The 19328-nt window shown below is 40.1% G+C and overlaps 1 protein-coding gene across 2 annotated transcripts in view; it reads left to right on the forward strand.

The window, feature by feature from the left end:
* The first annotated feature begins 317 nt into the window (after positions 1-317).
* Positions 318-19328, forward strand: part of SV2C (synaptic vesicle glycoprotein 2C) — a 90657-nt gene continuing 71646 nt past the window's right edge. For both annotated transcript variants that reach the window (XM_040579914.1, XM_040579915.1), the window contains exon 1: positions 318-1015. In XM_040579914.1, coding sequence (XP_040435848.1) covers positions 436-1015 — 580 coding nt within the window. In that variant the 5' untranslated portion in view covers positions 318-435. The remainder of the gene's footprint in view (positions 1016-19328) is intronic.

Raw genomic sequence — 19328 nt, forward strand, 5'->3', positions numbered from 1 at the left:
CTGCAGACAGAGTCAATATGATTTATGGTGCATGGAATTGCTTGTTTCGTCTCAGAATAAAACCTGGTATCCATTGAAAGATTAGAGTGTAATAAATTTCATTCTGAAAACTGATAGAGATACTAGATTTCTCTTCAGGGTATTTTCCTTGAAACCTGGGATATTTTCATCTGTGAAGGAAATCCAGGTTTGTATATTTGAAGCCTGGAACTGTGCTGTCCGGTGCTTAAAGTTTGGTATGGTACTTTATCAGTGTGAAGAAGCAACTAACAAGGAGCAAAGTGTAAACTTGTTTCTCTCATATTTTGCAGGTTGAATATTACAGCTGCACCTGTACTTGGGCTTTTTCTACTGATGTCCAACACACAATAGATATTCTAAACAGTATTCAGCAGGTCCCTCTGCAGCATAACAGCAATCCTTCTTTGATACAAGATGGAGGAGACATACAAAGATAGGACTTCATTAGTGAAAGGGGCAAAAGATATTGCCAGAGAAGTGAAGAGGCAAGCAGTAAAAAAAGTTAATAAAGCTGTTGACAAAGCTCAGGATGGCTACACACAGAGGTCCTACAACCGGTTCCAGGACGAGGAAGATGATGATGATTACTATGTCCAAGGAGGAAATTATGGTGTAGAAGCTAATGATGATGAAGGATCAAGTGAAGCAACTGAAGGGCATGATGAAGATGATGAAATTTATGAAGGGGAGTATCAGGGAATCCCTAACATGGGGCAGGGCAAGGATGGCATAGTGGCCTTAGGCCAGCCTATGCATGATGAATATAAGGATCGTCATGAACTGGAAACAGAGAGGAAAGCTGATGAAGAAGAGCTAGCACAGCAGTACGAACTAATAATACAAGAATGCGGCCATGGTCGTTTCCAGTGGGCCCTCTTCTTTGTGTTAGGAATGGCCCTAATGGCTGATGGGGTTGAAGTTTTTGTAGTGGGATTTGTGTTGCCCAGCGCTGAAACAGATATGTGTATCCCCAATTCTGGGTCAGGATGGCTTGGTGAGTAAAGTCTTCGTTCTGTCTTTGTGCTATCACAAGTGTTGCTTACAGTATGCCTAAATATGTATTTGTCAACACCAATGCTTATCTAAATATATGTTTGTACCAAATAGAAATAAGTAATCCACAAAGTGCATTTACAGCTAATATGGATTTAATGAAGACTGTAATTTTATTTTTTAGATAGTTGTTTTCTTTCTCAGTCATTAAGTATAAATAAATCACTAAAATGGAACACTGCACAGCAAAAAGAGGAGAGGGATACATCTTGCTCTCACATACAAGAGCAGACATCCAGATGAACTAATTGGGGAAAAAAAACAAGCAGAAACCACAGTCCGAGTATTGGAGTTCTGCTTGATTTATACAGGCAAAATAAAGAGCAGATGAAACAGTTGTCATACTGTGTAGGAGTATCCAAAAAGTATAATGTTTATTTTGAGTTGCAGGGGGACAGACATCAGCAGGACAAATGGCTGAAGATGAGCTTGGGGTATGCTTTTTATGGCCATTCAGTTGATGGGCATGGGCTGCATCTCATCCTGTTGCCTCTTCCTTCCTGTAGTGCGGCAAATAGGCAGGCTGAGCCAGCCCTGTGTGACTTGTTGATAGCAGCATGCTGCGAGCAGGTCCATGCTTGCCCTCCCAGGGCCTGCTTGGGCACAGCAAAAAAAGCAAAGCTCTCATGGGGTAGAGCTGTGGAGAAAGGGTGTAGTAATGGTCCCCTGGGGGAGGGGGGAGGTAGGAGCATGGGGCTTGGGACATGGCAGAAAAAGGAACATGTACAACATAGGCAAGCAGCTTGGACCTGAAGGACCCATGCTATTACAGAAAAGGAGGGCTTCTTTTAAAATATTTAGGAACCTTTGCCTTCTGGCAGATATACTACTGTTTGTTCCCTGCATCTGTACAGTGCATTGTTCTGTTGCGCCAGTCTAATTTTAACTTAGCTCAGTTTCCTGATTTTATTCTGTTGTTCACTGTCAATTAGAATAAGATACCAACTGCATCAAAATTAGATCCAGAATTTTAAATAGCAGAAGGCTATTTGTGCAATTTAAATAACGCAGAAGCCTTCTAGGTAGACCATGACAGGTTGGATTCCTGATGTATTGATACTAGCAGTTTGGCTCCATAGGTTTCAATAAAATCGACCATAGCCACCCTCATTTATATCTCTAAGCTTCCCTTCATGTCAGAGGATCATGCGTGGAAACAGGAGCTGAGTTCTCAGATGGCTGTGTCCTCTGAGGCATTCCTTGCCACGTGATCATTTGTTGTTAGAAATTAACCACTCTCCCTGCTTCTACAGTGCAGTGGTTAAACTTCTAATAAAAAAAAATTACATTGTCTAATATTGCAAACAATGTAAATATTGTTTGGTACTTTTTGTTTACGCAAATTTACAAACATCGTCTTTGTCATGCTCAGACCTGTGAGTTTTCAGATCTACTTCTTACAGAAAGAAGGTGCATAAACATGTCTATTTATAGACATTTTGGAGCTCTGTAAGTGATTGGAAGAGCAGAGAGAAAGAAGATAAACCAAAACAACCTAAACTGGTATCTCTAGATAAATGTTACTGCGTCAGTGCAGATAACACAGAATACATTTTAGAAAAGCAGTGTATGCCCAGCTTGCTTTTAATGTGATTTTGCTACCCAATACTTGGCAGTTGAGGACATCTTTAAACTCGAGTAATCAATTTTTTTTTTAGTCCTCTCTATGACTGGAACAAAAATGATGGATCACAAGCCCGTTCTTAAATTACTGATAACCCTGTTTGTTTTACCACATGCACCCTCCCAACAAATTGAACTGTCAGAGTTGTCTTTGTTCTCCAGGATGATAACAATACTTTTAAGGGTAGCTACCAAATCAGTCTGCAGTTAGCTTGTATGGGGTTAGAGAAATGAACAAGGTCATGCAACATTAAGAGGGAGCTTCGTGATGCTTGCATATCTAGCAGCTGACTGATCCACGTATGCAGTTCTTTTCACTTACATTAAGTGTTAAACTGGGAAATAGATCTTTTCATATTTAAGACATTCTGAACACTTTAGTACTCCTGGCTTCTCTGATTGTCAAGTTATGAGTGTGGAGAACATGGCTGTAATGCTTTTTCTTTGTTACACCTGCTATATAGAGTTGAAATCTGGGGGTAAATACATTGTATTTTCTAAAAAAAGCATCTCATTTAAACAGTTGCAGTAAGCATTACGTTGGTGACTTGAATTGGAAGTGGGGAGTATTGTCCCTGCAAGAGCAGGTGGCCATGGGGATTCACAGCCACCTGTCAGTCTGACACATGTCAAGAAAAGGGTTGAGGATTTCCCTGTCACTAGGCTTCTTATGATGCCATTTGAAGATATATTGGAATGAATCTTGACAATGTTTAACTACAGTTCAGTACAGAAGCTGTTAAATATCGTGTGTGTGTGTGTGTGTGTGTGTGTGTGTGTGTGTGTCTTGCTGACAAAATTAAGGAAATAACTTGGGAAGGTTTAAGTGTGCAAGCAATGTATTCTCATGCCTAAAATACAGAATTGTAATGCATATCCCCGTATCTTCCTGTTGTGGCATTAGCAGACAAATGATTCTATGCTAAAAGATTAACATAAAAAAGCAGGAAATAACAGAGATAAGCAGTTTCTTTCCGAGTGTGTATCAAAGGCATTGCAACATGTGGTGGTTCTATCAATAATTTCACAGAAATTTTATTACTTGCCCATTGCTAATAGAAATGTATCGTAGGCTGCAGTTCGTCAGTACATATTGCTTATAACCAGTGTAGATATACAGCCTTTGCAGACAGCATAACCTTAATTCCAGTGATAGAAAATATTCATCACGACAGTGAATGCTTAGTGAAAGCGTTTTTGTATGATCATAACTAGGCCCTCACAGCCATGCATTTCAATTATTTTGCTGTTGTGATTTCACATCATAATTACATCCTAACTGGGGTCTTCCAGACAGGCATAATTTTTTTTCATTATTATAATTCCATAATCCGTAGGGCTTTAATGTTGTTAGAATACTAATTCATGGAACCAGTGCTAAGAGTTATAAGGTGGACACACACACAATATTTATTTTCCAGGTAATTTTCTAGACTATTTAGAAACACACTAAGAAAGAACGTGTTAATTTGTCATTGAAAAAGCACTCATTGACTCAGTTGTAAAAACTGATTTGTCATATGTCGTGCCATGATACTTTACTAAGGAACATGAACTAATTAAAAGCAGGTGGCAATCAATATTCATAGAGCCTTCTTGTTGCTTTTTTTTATTTATTTATTTACTTGCACCAGGGCAGTTTCTCAAATTCCTTCTCTATTGACCCTTGTATGAGCTTGAGGTCACCATTGATTGATCACCAGCAGCATTTCAGAGCCCATAAAGTCATGTGATGAAAGTGCTGATCAGAATCATGCATGAACTAGTTTCTTGATGCCTTTTGAGTTAAACAATAAAATAATACATTTTTTAAATTTCCAAGCAGCTGTTTTATTAAAAACAGAGAAGTTGATTTGCTTAAACTCTCACGAGATTACAGTGACGTGTCACTAACGGTGAGGGAAAGGCCTCCATTCCCCGCTTCACAACCTGGCTGTACTTGTCAGGTCTTGTATGTGTGGATCCATGTTGACCTTGGGTTCTGGGACTGATGAGGCAGGACTCTGCCTTCATGAGACAGGTTGTCGGCTCAGGCCTGAAGATGTTGTTTTAACTCCTTTCCTGCTTGCATCTTATCCCTTTGGTTTTACACGTAGCTCAGAACTGAACTGATTTTAGGTTAATTCTCTGGGTTCTGATTTAGATGTACTTTTCTACATTACTTTGTTTCTATGTCTTTGCATAAAGATTAGTCTTCAGTTTTATAACTTATTTTTTTGGTAAAATTTCAATTATGGCTTTTTCTTTCCTCATCTCAGCATCTGAAATAATGAAACATTCTTCCTAAGCTGGGCAATGATAGCCTTTCCTGACTATATCTGTTCAGGGTGCCATACTACTTCTGACTGTCTTCTCACCAGTTCTCCATGGAACCTGTAAGTTCTCGCCTTCACGTGCAAGACTTTTGATAGCTGTACTGCTGTCAGTGTTGCTAACAGTAGATACAGGCTGACTTCTGCATGACTGGCCCACGATGCCAGTCTTCATGGCACTAGTTGGCACATTTTTCAGACAGATACCACACAGCTGCTCGATCATTCCCCCCTCACCCAGCAGAGTGGGGAGGAGAATCAGAAAGGAATGTAAAACTTGAGGGCTGAGATAAGAACAGTTTAATAACTGAGATAAAATAAAAATGAAAGAACAATATTAATAATAACAGGTATAATGAAAAGGAGGGAGAAGGGGAATGAAATCCAAAGGTAAGAGAGAAAACAAGTGATGCACAATACAGCTGCTCCCCACCCGCTGACCCATGCCCAGCCAGTCCCCCAGCAATGGTTGGCCCACCCCAGCCAGCCCCCCCAGTTTATACTCCCAGCACGGTGCCCCATGGTATGACATACCTCTGTGGCTAGCTGGGGTCAGCTGTCCTGGCTGTGTCCCTCCCAGTGACTGGTGCCCCTCCAGCCCTCTGGCTGGCAGGGCCTGAGAAACCAGAAAGGCCCTGACCCAGTACAAACATTACCCAGGAACAACCAAAAATATCAGCATGTTATCAACATTGTTCCCACACCAAATCTAAAACTGCACTAGCCACCAAGAGGAAAATTAACTCTATCCCAGCTGAAACCAGGACACCCTGCTTTTAGCAGGGGTTCAGACTAGAGCTCTCCAAAGGTCCCTTCCAACCCAAGTTTTTCTGAGTTCATAAAAAAAAAAAACCCAAACTGTAAAATACACCACTTCCAGCTTCCTATAACTAAAAAAGATATTGCATTTTTTACACTTGACAACATTTAAAGGAAAGAGTGTTCTGAACTCACGGATCATGCACAGGCTTGCTGCTTTAAACGCAGACTGGGATCTAAATTCATTTGGGCAAGATGAGTTATTTGTTCTCTTCTGTGCCTGTATGGATTGTCTCTGGATCTGGCAGAAATCTGGCAGCATGTGACAATATGTCAGTGAATAAAGGAATGCAGGACCCAAGTCTGACAGGACCATTTTGTAAACATTCAGGCATCTGCATGCCCAGCAGGGGTTTTTGATAGGTTTCCTTCATGTAACCTGTTACTGAAGCAACAGATTTCACTTTTAGAGAGATTTCTGCTGTTGTGGATGTTCAAAGTAAAATGATCTTAAGCAACGTTTTATGTGGAGTTCTTTTTGATGTTCAGTGCTTGTGATATTCCTTTGTTTTCCTACCTATTAAGTAGCTATAAATTCTCTGTGTAGGCCAGATATGTACAGACATTGTGATTTGGAGGGGAGAAGGAGATTTCTTAGAATTGCTGATGTTTTTTGAGGACTGTGACTTAATATGGAAACTATACATTTTGTCTTGGCTAATTGATGGTTGGAGTAAAGATTATATCACAAGAATTTTCTTTTTGCCAACTATAAATAAATATACTTTTGAAGTTTTAAAAAAGGCCACAAAACCTAAATGTATTGATCTTAATGATCAATTAAGATTACTCTTGTTTATGATTTCATTAAAATTATTTTTAACCAGCCTCATTTTTGCTAGGTTAAGTTATGGTTGTGGCTTAACTGAAATTCTATGTTCAGGGCCGAGTCCAGAATTCAAAGACTGAAAACTGAGGAAGAATAATACTGAGCAGCTGATACTCTGGTTTTCATTTTTTCTTAAAATTCAAACATTTAAGACTTCATTTCAAAACAAAATCTACTTCTGATATTCCCTTATCTACTCAAATCCAGTGATACTTACTATCATCTAGAAGACATGAAGAGTTAACCATGTATTTCACACTTCTTTACTTATTAAAAGGTCTGCATTTTAATAGATTGTTACAAACCATCCTTATACAGCAGTGAGTAAAATTCCTTCTGCAGCTGTAAGTAGGCATCTATGTATAGCCCTGTTCTCTTTTATTGTTAAATATTACTATAGGTCATTAGATACAGGTGAGCTTTATTGCCTGTTCCTGCATAGAATACAGTAGGAGAAAGTGAATGTCTTCCAGTTATATCCCAGTTATTAACACAGTACAGATTTGTGATGACATAGTAGATCACAAGTGACATAACATAAAGGAAAACCAGGATCTGCTACTCTATATTTTACTATTAAGTGCAACTAGTAGATGTCATCCTGTAAAGCTGAAACTGCCAGGGGAAGATCCATATTTTTGTTATGGAAAGCACGTTGAAGTTCTTTTTTAAAATTATTTTAGACTTCAGGGGTAGAGGAAGAGATTCAGAACTGATTTCTTAATGTGGACTCCTGGCTGTGGTATAAATTTTATTGAAGAGAGCACAGAAGTTAAAATCTTAGGTACTTACATATGGTCTGAGAAGGTGAAAGCAGGTCTGTAGGATTAACGTCCTATTTCTTCAGAAGGAGATTCCAGAAATACAAATGTCATTATGCATTCTGTTCACCTTTGGTACAGTTCAGTTCCTTAGCAATGACATTATGAAAGCATTCCTACTGCACTGTTTTTCTGCTTGCCTTCCAAACACAATTATTTGAGGAAGCAAAACTGAGACAGATCCTTCACTGTCCTAAGCAGCTACATTATGTAGACCAGTGGAGATGGTGGTTAGATTTGTTTTTCTTTTCAGAGAGGAAAAAAGGGACAGTGGAGAGAAAATGCAATGTAGATTATGTCTGTTAGGAACTGGACTAAATCCGTTCATGTGATGTAATACCAGAATCAGCCATCATGAGTTTATGAAAGGCAGGTCCTCCTTGACGATCCTGATCTCCTCCTATGACAAGATGACCCACCTAGCAGGTCAGGGAAAGGCTGTGGATGTTGTCCACCCGGACCTTAGTAAAGCCTTTGACACTGTCTCCCACAGCATTCTCCTGGAGAAACGGGCTGCTCGTGGCTTGGAGAGGTGTACTCTGCTCTGGGTTAAAACTGGCTGGACGATGAAGCCCAAAGAGCGGTGGTGAATGGAGTTACATCCAGCTGGCGACCAGCCACAGGTGGTGTTCCACAGGGCTCGGTATTGGGGCCCGTCCTGTTTAGTGTCTTTCCCAACCATCTGGGCAAGGCAACCAACTGCTCCCTCAGCAACTTTGCAGATGACACCAAGCTGGGCAGCAGCGCTGATCTGCGGGAGGGCAGGAGGCTCTGCAGAGGGGTCTGGACATGCTGGACCGGTGGGCCGAGGCCAGCTGGATGAGGTTCAAGAAGGCTCCGTGCCGGGTCCTGCAGCTGGGTCACAGCAGCCCCACACAGCGCTACAGGCTGGGGCAGAGCGGCTGGAAAGGGCCTGGTGGGAAAGGGCCTGGGGGTGCTGGTCGGCAGCCGGCTGGGCATGAGCCAGCAGGGTGCCCAGGTGGCCAAGGAGGCCAGCAGCACCCTGGCTGGTGTCAGAAGCAGTGTGGCCAGCAGGGCAAGGGAAGGGACTGTCCCCCTGCACTGGGCACTGGTGAGGCTGCACCTCGAACCCTGTGTTCAGGTTTGGGCCCCTCACGGCAGGAGGGACGTAGAGGGGCTGCAGCGTGTCCAGGGAAGGGCAAGGGGCTGGGGAAGGGGCTGGAGCACAAGTCCTGTGAGGAGCAGCTGAGGGAACGGGGGCTGTTCAGCCTGGAGAGGAGGAGGCTCGGGGGGGACCTTACTGCTGTCTAAAACCACCTGAAGGGAGGCTGTAGGCAGGTGGGGGTGGGTCTCTTCTCCCAGCTAACAAGCAATAGGACAAGAAGAAACGGCCTCAAGTTACTCCAGGGGAGGTTTACATTGGGTATTAGGAAAAAATTCTTTACTGAACGGGTGGTCAGGCATGGGAACAGGCTGCCCAGGGAGGTGGTAGAATCACCATCCCAGGAGATGGCGAAAACATGCATAGATGTGGTGCTTTGGGACATGGTTTAGTGGTGGACTTGGCAGTCCTGGGTGAATGGATAAATTTGATGATCTCAGAGGTCTTTTCCAACCTAAATGATTCTATGATTCTAACACTTTCTCTGTGAAAGTATTTCTTCTTCTTGCTGAGGAGCTCGTATGTCCTCTCTTTCATTTCATAGTTCAACATTTGAAGCAAGGTGCAAAATTCAGAGCTACAAATACAGAAATAATGAAGATCAACATTTATGTAAATGAAAGCTTGCAGATCATAACTGCACTGTGTTGCAGAACTAAGCAAACAGGGATTTGGAAGAGCATGCACCATCATATTTAAAATGTTCAGGTTTGTTAAAAAATTGATTTTACACGGTGATTCAAGAAGTGATGTATCATCAGCGAGGGATCCCATGGCAGCTGAGAGAGGGACAAAAAAGTGGAGGTGACAGCCAAGTTAAACGTGTGAATCACCATGGCCCTCAAGCTTTTCTTTTGGGACGCATTTCATTCTTTTGGTCACTTCAGTAAATTAAGAATTTGTGGGGAACAAATGGTAAAATTACTGATCTGTGATGGGACAGGCAGAGCCAGAAAATAATCTAGAGTGCACAAAAAGGCAGTCAAGTGATTTTTAACTGACTGAGACACAATCAGTCTTCAAGACACAGATGTGAAGATAACTACAAGCACATAATTATTAGCTTTATATTTATGTGTAAATAAACAGTACAAGCATATTTGCACATGGTGGTAATGCATATTTGTAAGTAGTTATATGTACAAGTATCTTACTAGCTACTCATAAAATCTTCACAACTACATACATATCCCAGTTGCAGGCTGCATTTTTTCATCATTATAATTGAAGCAAGTTTCCTAGTATCCACTGTACTCATTGAATTCAGCTGAAGCAAGCATAGCTTAAACCCTGAAAAAATGTTGTGTTCTGGCAACCAATGTCTTGCTCAAAAAGTGACCTACTACTTTAAAGGCTGTACATACACTGAATGATCTCTGACATTATTCCAAGCTATACAAGTGTAATTAGATCCATTTAACTAAAAAAAAGTAATAATTATGACATTACTTACGAAGCTTTCAAAGATGAGTTGGTTAAAACAGCATTTGGCTATGCTGAAAATGCATGCAAGCACGAAGGCTATAAGCTATGAACTGCAATGCAGTCATTTCATCTGGTATTGTATTGAGTACATTACTCAGGTTTAAACTGCATGACTGAAACTGTTAGTGATTCCAGGAAATATTATATTTAACCCCAGGCTGAATGGTAAACCTCTTAAAAGCAAAGGGTGAACATGTTAAGTTAAAGATGTCCAATAGCTTGTATTCCCCAGTAAAGTTGTGTGCAGGAACACCGTGAAAGGAAAAACATTTGACATGGTGGTACTGTTCTCCCTGTTAACACTGGCTTCAATAAGGTGGTTTGAGAGCGACATCGTCCTCAGAAAATGAGTGTAGCTGTGACCCACATTAAATACTAGCTTATAATGGGACCCTGCAACAGCACAGAGGACTGAAGAGTACACTGCATTTCCAAGGTCCTGTTTTGTGACATGCCCATGATATTCATAGAATCATAGAATCATTTAGGTTGAAAAAGACCTCTGAGATCATCAAATTTATCCATTCACCCAGGACTGCCAAGTCCACCACTAAACCATGTCCCAAAGCACCACATCTATGCATGTTTTCGCCACCTCCTGGGATGGTGATTCTACCACCTCCCTGGGCAGCCTGTTCCCATGCCTGACCACCCGTTCAGTAAAGAATTTTTTCCTAATACCCAATGTAAACCTCCCCTGGAGTAACTTGAGGCCGTTTCTTCTTGTCCTATTGCTTGTTAGCTGGGAGAAGAGACCCACCCCCACCTGCCTACAGCCTCCCTTCAGGTGGTTTTAGACAGCAGTAAGGTCCCCCCCGAGCCTCCTCCTCTCCAGGCTGAACAACCCCAGTTCCCTCAGCTGCTCCTCACAAGCCTTGTGCTCCAGCCCCTTCCCCAGCCCCTTGCCCTTCCCTGGACACGCTGCAGCCCCTCTACGTCCCTCCTGCAGTGAGGGGCCCAAACCTGAACACAGGGTTCGAGGTGCAGCCTCACCAGTGCCCAGTGCAGGGGGACAGTCCCTTCCCTTGCCCTGCTGGCCACACTGCTTCTGACACCAGCCAGGGTGCTGCTGGCCTCCTTGGCCACCTGGGCACCCTGCTGGCTCATGCCCAGCCGGCTGCCGACCAGCACCCCCAGGCCCTTTCCCACCAGGCCCTTTCCAGCCGCTCTGCCCCAGCCTGTAGCGCTGTGTGGGGCTGGTGTGACCCAGCTGCAGGACCCGGCACGGAGCCTTCTTGAACCTCATCCAGCTGGCCTCGGCCCACCGGTCCAGCATGTCCAGACCCCTCTGCAGAGCCTCCTGCCCTCCCGCAGATCAGCGCTGCTGCCCAGCTTGGTGTCATCTGCAAAGTTGCTGAGGGAGCAGTTGGTTGCCTTGCCCAGATGGTTGGGAAAGACACTAAACAGGACGGGCCCCAATACCGAGCCCTGTGGAACACCACCTGTGGCTGGTCGCCAGCTGGATGTAACTCCATTCACCACCGCTCTTTGGGCTTCATCGTCCAGCCAGTTTTAACCCAGAGCAGAGTACACCTCTCCAAGCCACGAGCAGCCCGTTTCTCCAGGAGAATGCTGTGGGAGACAGTGTCAAAGGCTTTACTAAGGTCCGGGTGGACAACATCCACAGCCTTTCCCTGACCTGCTAGGTGGGTCATCTTGTCATAGGAGGAGATCAGGATCGTCAAGGAGGACCTGCCTTTCATAAACTCATGCTGACCAGGTCTGATTCCGGAGTTGTCCCACACGCCATGTGATGGCACTCTGGATGATCTGCTCCATTAATTCCCCAGCACTGTTGTCAGGCTGACAGGCCTCTAGTTTCCCTGATCCTCCTTCCTGCCCTTCTTGCAGATGGGCATCACATTGTTCAACTCCATCTTCTGGGACCTCTTGTTTAGCCAGGACTTTTGATTAGTGATGGAGAGCAGCTTTGTGATCTCTTTTACCAGTCCCCTTAGTACCTTGCATGGATCCCATCCAGCCACATAATTTGTTAATGGAGTTCTTTAAGACATGGAAGAAACATAATTTTATGGCTGTCTGTCAGAGCTAGTAAATTTATTCCTATGCGTTTCATCCATGAATACAATCAATCAAGGATTTAAAAACTTTGAAAATGAGACAAAGTTTAATTTGTCATTTTATCTTATTCTATCAGTAATTTTAAGAATTGGAAGCAGATTGTATTTTGTGATAGAAACAATTTGGAATAGCTACTTATTCCAGATCTTTGGCTTGTTTAAGGGAATGTCATTGCTTAAACGTATGGAACATGATTAATTTTTTAATCTGCTCTGACTGCATTTTACTGCACATGTAATTCTTCCCTTGCAATGGGTACATCCATTCTTACAATACACACTTGGTTCCCTTGTTTGAAGTACCAGTTTAGTATTACTTGAAATGTATGGAATATCACTACTTTCAGAGTTGATGCCGAATCAAAGACACTATATTATACGAGTATAAATACTTAAATGAAGCAATACTGAATTACTGCTAGAATAGTAATATGCTAGAATATGTCATATGTAAATTCTTGAAAGTATTCATGCAAAAACTTGTTTAACAGCAGCTATACTGATAGTTAAAAGTTTGTCCAGGGCACTGTTACTTACTAATATTTATAATAAAGTTTATTTTTTCATTAATTCTTACTCATTTTTCAACACTCTTGCTGCCCTGTACAGAATGGGAAGGGTTGATAGGAGGGGATGATATAAATTTAAGACTTTGCAATTCTGCCTACTACAACAAACTAACAGGCTGCAGGAGTCCAGGAGGAATTACTCACAGATTATGTGACTGGAACTGTGGGTGACTTAGGGAAGTTCTGTCCATAATTTTTTTTTCATTGAAGATTCTCAGGTTTTTACACCCAGGCCAACTCTACTTACTGCTCAGATTTCTAGATGAGCACCTCCCTACCACTAACTGTAAAATGTTGTTCCCTGGCTGTCTTAAACCAATAACCCTTTTACCCAACATCTACCAAACTTTGTTCCAGGTAGTGGTAACAAAACCAAGAGGTTTTGATGACACATTGCATATATCGAGTTGTTATAGCTTTTCTTAACAAGTAAGCTTTTCTTGGGATAAACAGTTGATGGACCAAGTGTCTTCAAAGAGTCACAGAAACCTGTTTATCAGGCAGACAGATGTTTTTAGATGACTTTTTATGGGGACTGTAGAAAGCTGGGAGAGTAATGTAAGGTAGGAAAATTAAGAAGATGGTGTAAAGTGACACTGCCTTTACATCGATTGTGTTAAAAGGTCTATATTCTCAAGGATAGGCGAAGGTGGCCCATTTTCAAATTTCTTCATGTCCTGTTAGCTGGATTGAAATTATTTTCTGTACACTGGTTAGCAGTGGAGAGCCTCATATGGAGTTGAGGGAGTATGGATGAATATAACCCATGTGATGTGTGACTCTCTATTGTGCTGCATATTGCTTTTGTCTGGTATTTTTCAGAGCTGCTCATTTTCACAGAGCACAATTATTTTCCTAATCCACTAGAATTCAGGGCAATTTTCAAGGTTATTTCTAAAGTTGTCACTAGCAAGTCTTGTTAAATGGAGACCACGAACTGATAGATACAGTCATCTGAACAATTTTCCATTTAGACATTGTAACAGTGCCTCCTGGCACTATTGTAAATAAGTAATTAAAAAGCCTGTTTAGCATCCCCAGCAAGTGCAGGTGTGTTGGCACCATGCAGAGGATTATTCTGATCTGTTGTTCTTCATTCTGACATTGGATTAATTAATCTATTTTATTGAGTCTAAAAGGGAAAGCAGAAAGAAGATGTGGGACCATTGGCAATGGAAGTTTCCATTTTCACTAGATGAGGTAGACCAGGTCTTTTGTCAAGGACTTTGGGAGATGTGTGAGCTTCAGATGCCTGTTAATTTTGGTAACTTGTTCCTGATGAGGTAAGGCCTAATTTGATGTCTTTTTCTGAAACTGGTGGCAGCAGGTCTTGGTTTTGTTTGTCTGATATGTGGGTCTTTTGGTATTGTGTCTCTTCCCCCACCCTTTCACTTCATTGAAACAAAGGTGGTAACAGCCACTGTATGGATGAAGCAAAATAATAATAAAAAAGTTATTTCCTCTCATTTACAAGGAAAGAAGTTTACATAGTACTGGAATATAGTTACAGTATGGGGGGTTAATGGCTGATTAAACACTGATGAAATAATCAATTGTTAGCTTTAATATTATACAGATACCTTCACCAAGAGCACTGTTTTATTAATTACTTCTTAATATGATGTGCTTTGATGTGCTGAGTTGGTGCATCTGTTACTAATGTATGTGTATATACTGAGCTTTTTGTTTTAATTCAGCACTAATAAAGGTTAGTGATATTTGTGGACTCTGCTCTGTTTTGAGTCAGAAGCAGGACAGGGCAAATAAGAAATTAACAAACATTCAGGCAATAAAACATGTAGCCAAAATGAACAGTTTTGATATGAAATTAGATGATTAATATAGATGACTGCGTAGGCAATTTAAAGCTTTAGTGAAATACATTTTTTTGCTTTGAAATTTAATTAATCCTAGCACACGGCACAGTGCTATGCACTGTGCAATCATATGCAGCATGTATAATCATTCTGATTCTCAGGATTGCCATGGAAGTGCATTTCAAATTGCAAAGTCACAGCAATTTCTAGCATGACAGGGTCAATTCAGAAATGGCCAAAGAGTGCATTTAATTTAGCATCTAAATTGGAGAGCAGAAATATCCAGAGGAACCTCCACAGTTGCAGTGGAAGAAAACAGGAATTAGGGATATTAGAACAGCTTAACTAAGTGTATTTTATCCAAAGATTGTCTTTTAGGATTTTCTTGCTAATGCCAGAGGGAACTATTGGATCAAAGGAGAAGGTAGTGTGAAAATACTATGTTCAGTGATGGCACCTAGGTAATCTGTCAACAGCGTCACATCATCACCTGGGATTACCTGAGTTTTTGATAGTCTGTGCTCTGTATATTGCATATTGATATATACCATCTTGTAAAATACTGTTTCTATGGGTAGAAAAATTCCACATATTGGCTGGTTATTACAGCCCTGTGTTGCTAAATTTGAATGTGGATTGATTATTTCTGTTGAGAATACCAAGGAAGCAGTGCTTTGGTCTTTTTCTCTGTAATGCATTGTTGATTTAGCTAACCAAGCATCAGCTGTATGAAACAGCAGTGTGCTGCAGTTTGCTGCAATGATCGCTACCAGTATTCAATTTGTAAATTATTCTGATGAAGAAAATAGCTCTGATCAATTTTTTATTCTGAGAAATCTGTTATGGAAAAAATAGAAATGATGCTAGCATCTGGTAGAAGGTTAAACTTTTTTTAAAGACTTGGTTATTGACATGATAACATTCTTAAAGCAGACGTGACGACACTTAAAGTGGTGACGACAATGTATTGCAAAGGTACTGATTTACTATATTCTCTGTCTTTCTGCCTTATCAGAAAATACAGCTGTGAAGAAAATTCCCCACCCTAGCAAGTAATCTATTGCCCGTCCTAATCTCTGCAGTTATGGAGCTTCTTCTGTGGATTCATTAATGTATCTAATTCAAATCTGAGGAAAAGCAGGAGCAGTTATTCCTTTTGTTATTACAGTGTTTCAATTAAAATAATATCAGAGTGCACAGGAAACCCATCTGTTAAGAAAAGAGTATTATTTCATCAATAAAAAAACATGTATCATCATACCTGCTGCGTAAATTTCTGATGATAAGGTGAATGTCCGTAGAACTGGAAGGAGGGTTCACGGTATACAGACTCTTAAAGGAAGAAAATACTGTTTTTCAAAAGTAACATATAGTGTAAATGTCCAGAGCTAAATCACACTGTTCTGCACTTAATACGTAAACCAGAATTAGTACGTCATTAGCACAATAAGAAGAAAGACGAAGGCAAAATGCCAATTTTTTTCCTGTTGAAATTAAATCAAACCTTACACCACAAACACTTCAGGCTGTAAATCTCACACCTGAGATACAGGAAATAAATAAAAAATTGACATATTAGGCACATAAATACAATACAAGTATGCCAGAGGAAACACAAAGATTAGCTAGTATCTGAATGAAATTTGTGCAAATGGTTGTTGTGGAACCCTTTGACTTTAATGTGGATGGTATTTCTGTTATAGCACTGGAAAAGTTTTGGTCAAACCTTTCCAGCTATGAGTTTTCATCTCTGGAATATCCTTCAGGGTGGGCACACACTGGAGTAGATTGATAATTTGGAAATATATGCAAGTTGCTTTCCTGGGAAAAACTGTGGCTTTTTTGTATTTATTTCATGGAGAGGACAGAACTGTTCTTGCTTTTCCTTTCCTCCCAAGAAAAAAAAAATATCTTCCTGGCTCATCTTTGACCTTTGTAAAAAGCACAGGTGGATGATAAGTTTGGGTGGCCATGCTGTGAGACCATATTCACTTCAGTCTCAATGTTAAATGAAAACAAATATATTGTAGGTATTGATTGGTCTAAAATTTGTATTTTTAAATTTTGTGTTGCATTAAGTGCTTTCTGAGTTTGGTGTAAGTCCTATTCACTCAAGTTCAGTTGTCTTCCAATTATCTTGAAGGTTCCATAGTGGGCTTCTGCATCTACTTCCATTTCTGAGTTCTTTGGAAGGTTTGGACTTGATCCTTTTGGAAGGGAAAAAACCACAGGAAAAAATGTGATTTTTTTTTTTTAAAAAATCCATGTAATATTTTGTACTTTTTCTAGGCTCTGTCTTTTTTTGTGTTTCTGAAGGTTCTCTTTAGAAGTACAGTACTTGGCTACCTGACGACAGTTCTTTGATCAATCATCAAATTATGCCTGTCATACTATTACAAACCTGTAGTTTGGGTTGCTTTTGTTGCTGTTGATGTTTTTTCCCCCATTATCTTACAGATCATAAATAGGTTTGCACATAGAACTGTTGAGTTACTTGCTTTTTCATTTTCTTATCTACACTGGTCAACTGGGTACAATCTTACTTCTGCCTAGCTTTGCTTTCAGTTCCATTTTCCTGATTTTCATGGTTGAGTTCCTCTGAAAACAGGATCATTTTGACTGAGAACCAGATACAGTTCACTTGATTTCTATTTATATGAAATTTCTGGATTGGTATCAGGTTGAATGTCATCAGATGTTTTGGAGGTATGTTTGAAAGTGGTATAAGGAGGTGCTTGTTTTATTTTCTCCGTTGGTGGAGCAGAGGGACTATTTATTGTATTGGTTTTATTTGATTTGAGCTATGAATTGTGTGCTATGTATTTTTGGTGGCCTTGACATCAGAGCATTTCCCTGAGTTGCTTTCCTATGCAAATACTAGAGAAACAGACTTTTAGAAATTAATAAACATTTCTTAAAACTTATTTTGGATTGAAACAATACCTTTTAGTTTTCTTCCCTTCATGAAAATATTAAGGTTTCTGTATTGCTCAGCATGTATCAGAAGAGGAGACAAGGTTGTCTTTTTTTTTTACACTGATCTCACTGGGATTCAGTATCTTCCCTTGTCTGAATTCAAAGTGTGTATTTATATCTTTGTTTAGTTATTATGGAGATAAAGATGTCCTTTTTTAATGACTGTGAAGGATATCCAGATTGTCTTATGCACTAAGCAGCTAAAAAAACATGCAAAAGTTAAATGGTCTGTCATGTGAAGACCTATCACTTTGGATTTGTTACTATTACAGAGCTAGGCATACATGTTATTCAGTTGCAAGTCACACTCAAAGGTCCAAGAATCACTGCAGTGTGACAGACACTGTATGAACTTTTCTGTTGTGACTGAAGAGCTTCAGCATTCATTTTAAAATAGCTTTGTACCTTTCATGTATGTAAACAGATAAACCCTATTAGCATGATTGCTGAAAATAATTCTAATAATGTAATAGTAAGTAAAACTTGACTGTTTGTAAATATATATTAAGCAGAAGAGCAAATTCAAAACAAATTTGTAATTAAGCATCTGCACTAAGGAGTATGGAATTGCAGTTTGAAGCCTGTCTGCAGCTGTCCTGAAAGGTAGTGCAGACAGGGTGGATTAGTCTGAAGTGGAGCAGTAACAGAAAAAGAGCCTGATATGCTGTGGTATTTGGGGATTTGCATATATTGCATATTACTAGATAAGAGCAATCATTCAACATCTGAAGTTAAGACACAAAATAATTGCTGTGGGAAACAGCGAGCATTTAGATACGGGAAATTCGTGGCTTGAGAAGACTTGACCTTGCAAAGACTTGTGCAAAATTTTAATTTTAATTCATATGGTGGCTGGCTCAATGTTTGTTGAAAAACAGTAGCCATCAACTTTTTCAGATGGCCTAACAATTGACATTTTACTCCTTTAAGCACTTAGATCTACACCTTAAGAATCTATCATACCATAAATACAGAGCTGTTGTTCCATTGCTTCAAACACTGTTTAGAGAAAAAAAGAAATAGTTGTTGCAGACGAATATTCGTTTGTGGCAGTTCTTTATGTAAGAATGTCGGAGTGTTAGTACCTCTGAGGAATGGCATAACATAATAAGCAAGAACTGAAGATCCAATATTCTGACTACACAGATTGTTGCAGACATCCAAAGACAGTACTGCCAGTTCTGGAGTTAGTACAGTTTTCTTGTATTTGTTGTCTTAATGGAAAAGGTTTTGCTTTAATTACCTCTGATTATAAATAGTTAATTAGATATTATGTTTGAAGTTAGTTGCTGCATGGGTTGCGATTCTTTTCAAAGCCTTTTCTGATCAAAAAACCTACTAACAGATTACAATAAAGTATAGTTCTGAAAGATTATAATCTTCAGACTCTAAATATGCTGTTTATCAGGATTGAAACAAATATAATCTGGATATTCTTACTCATGCTACTTATAAGCATCAGAGTTCCTCACTGTGAATTGTTATATTCTAAACAGTAGCATATGGGAAGATCCTTGTACAAGTAAATAGAACACTGATTAAAATGCAGTACAAATTTTATCAAAAGAGTTTTTCTCCTCTCCGAGATGTCTTAGGACCATATTTAGTCATTTTCCAAAATAGAAATAATATTTTAATCTTATTTTTAGAGTGTTGTGGGTTTTGGTTTGTTTGTTTGTTTGTTTTTAATGAGAGTACTTCTTCCAGTTGTACGAAATGCATTCCTCACTCAGACAAATGACCTAAACAACACAACAGGGGGTGGGGGTGGTGGGGGTGGTGTGGTGGAAATTAATCAA

The sequence above is a fragment of the Falco naumanni genome, chromosome Z (genome assembly GCF_017639655.2).
Source record: "Falco naumanni isolate bFalNau1 chromosome Z, bFalNau1.pat, whole genome shotgun sequence".
NCBI classification, from domain to species: domain Eukaryota; kingdom Metazoa; phylum Chordata; class Aves; order Falconiformes; family Falconidae; genus Falco; species Falco naumanni.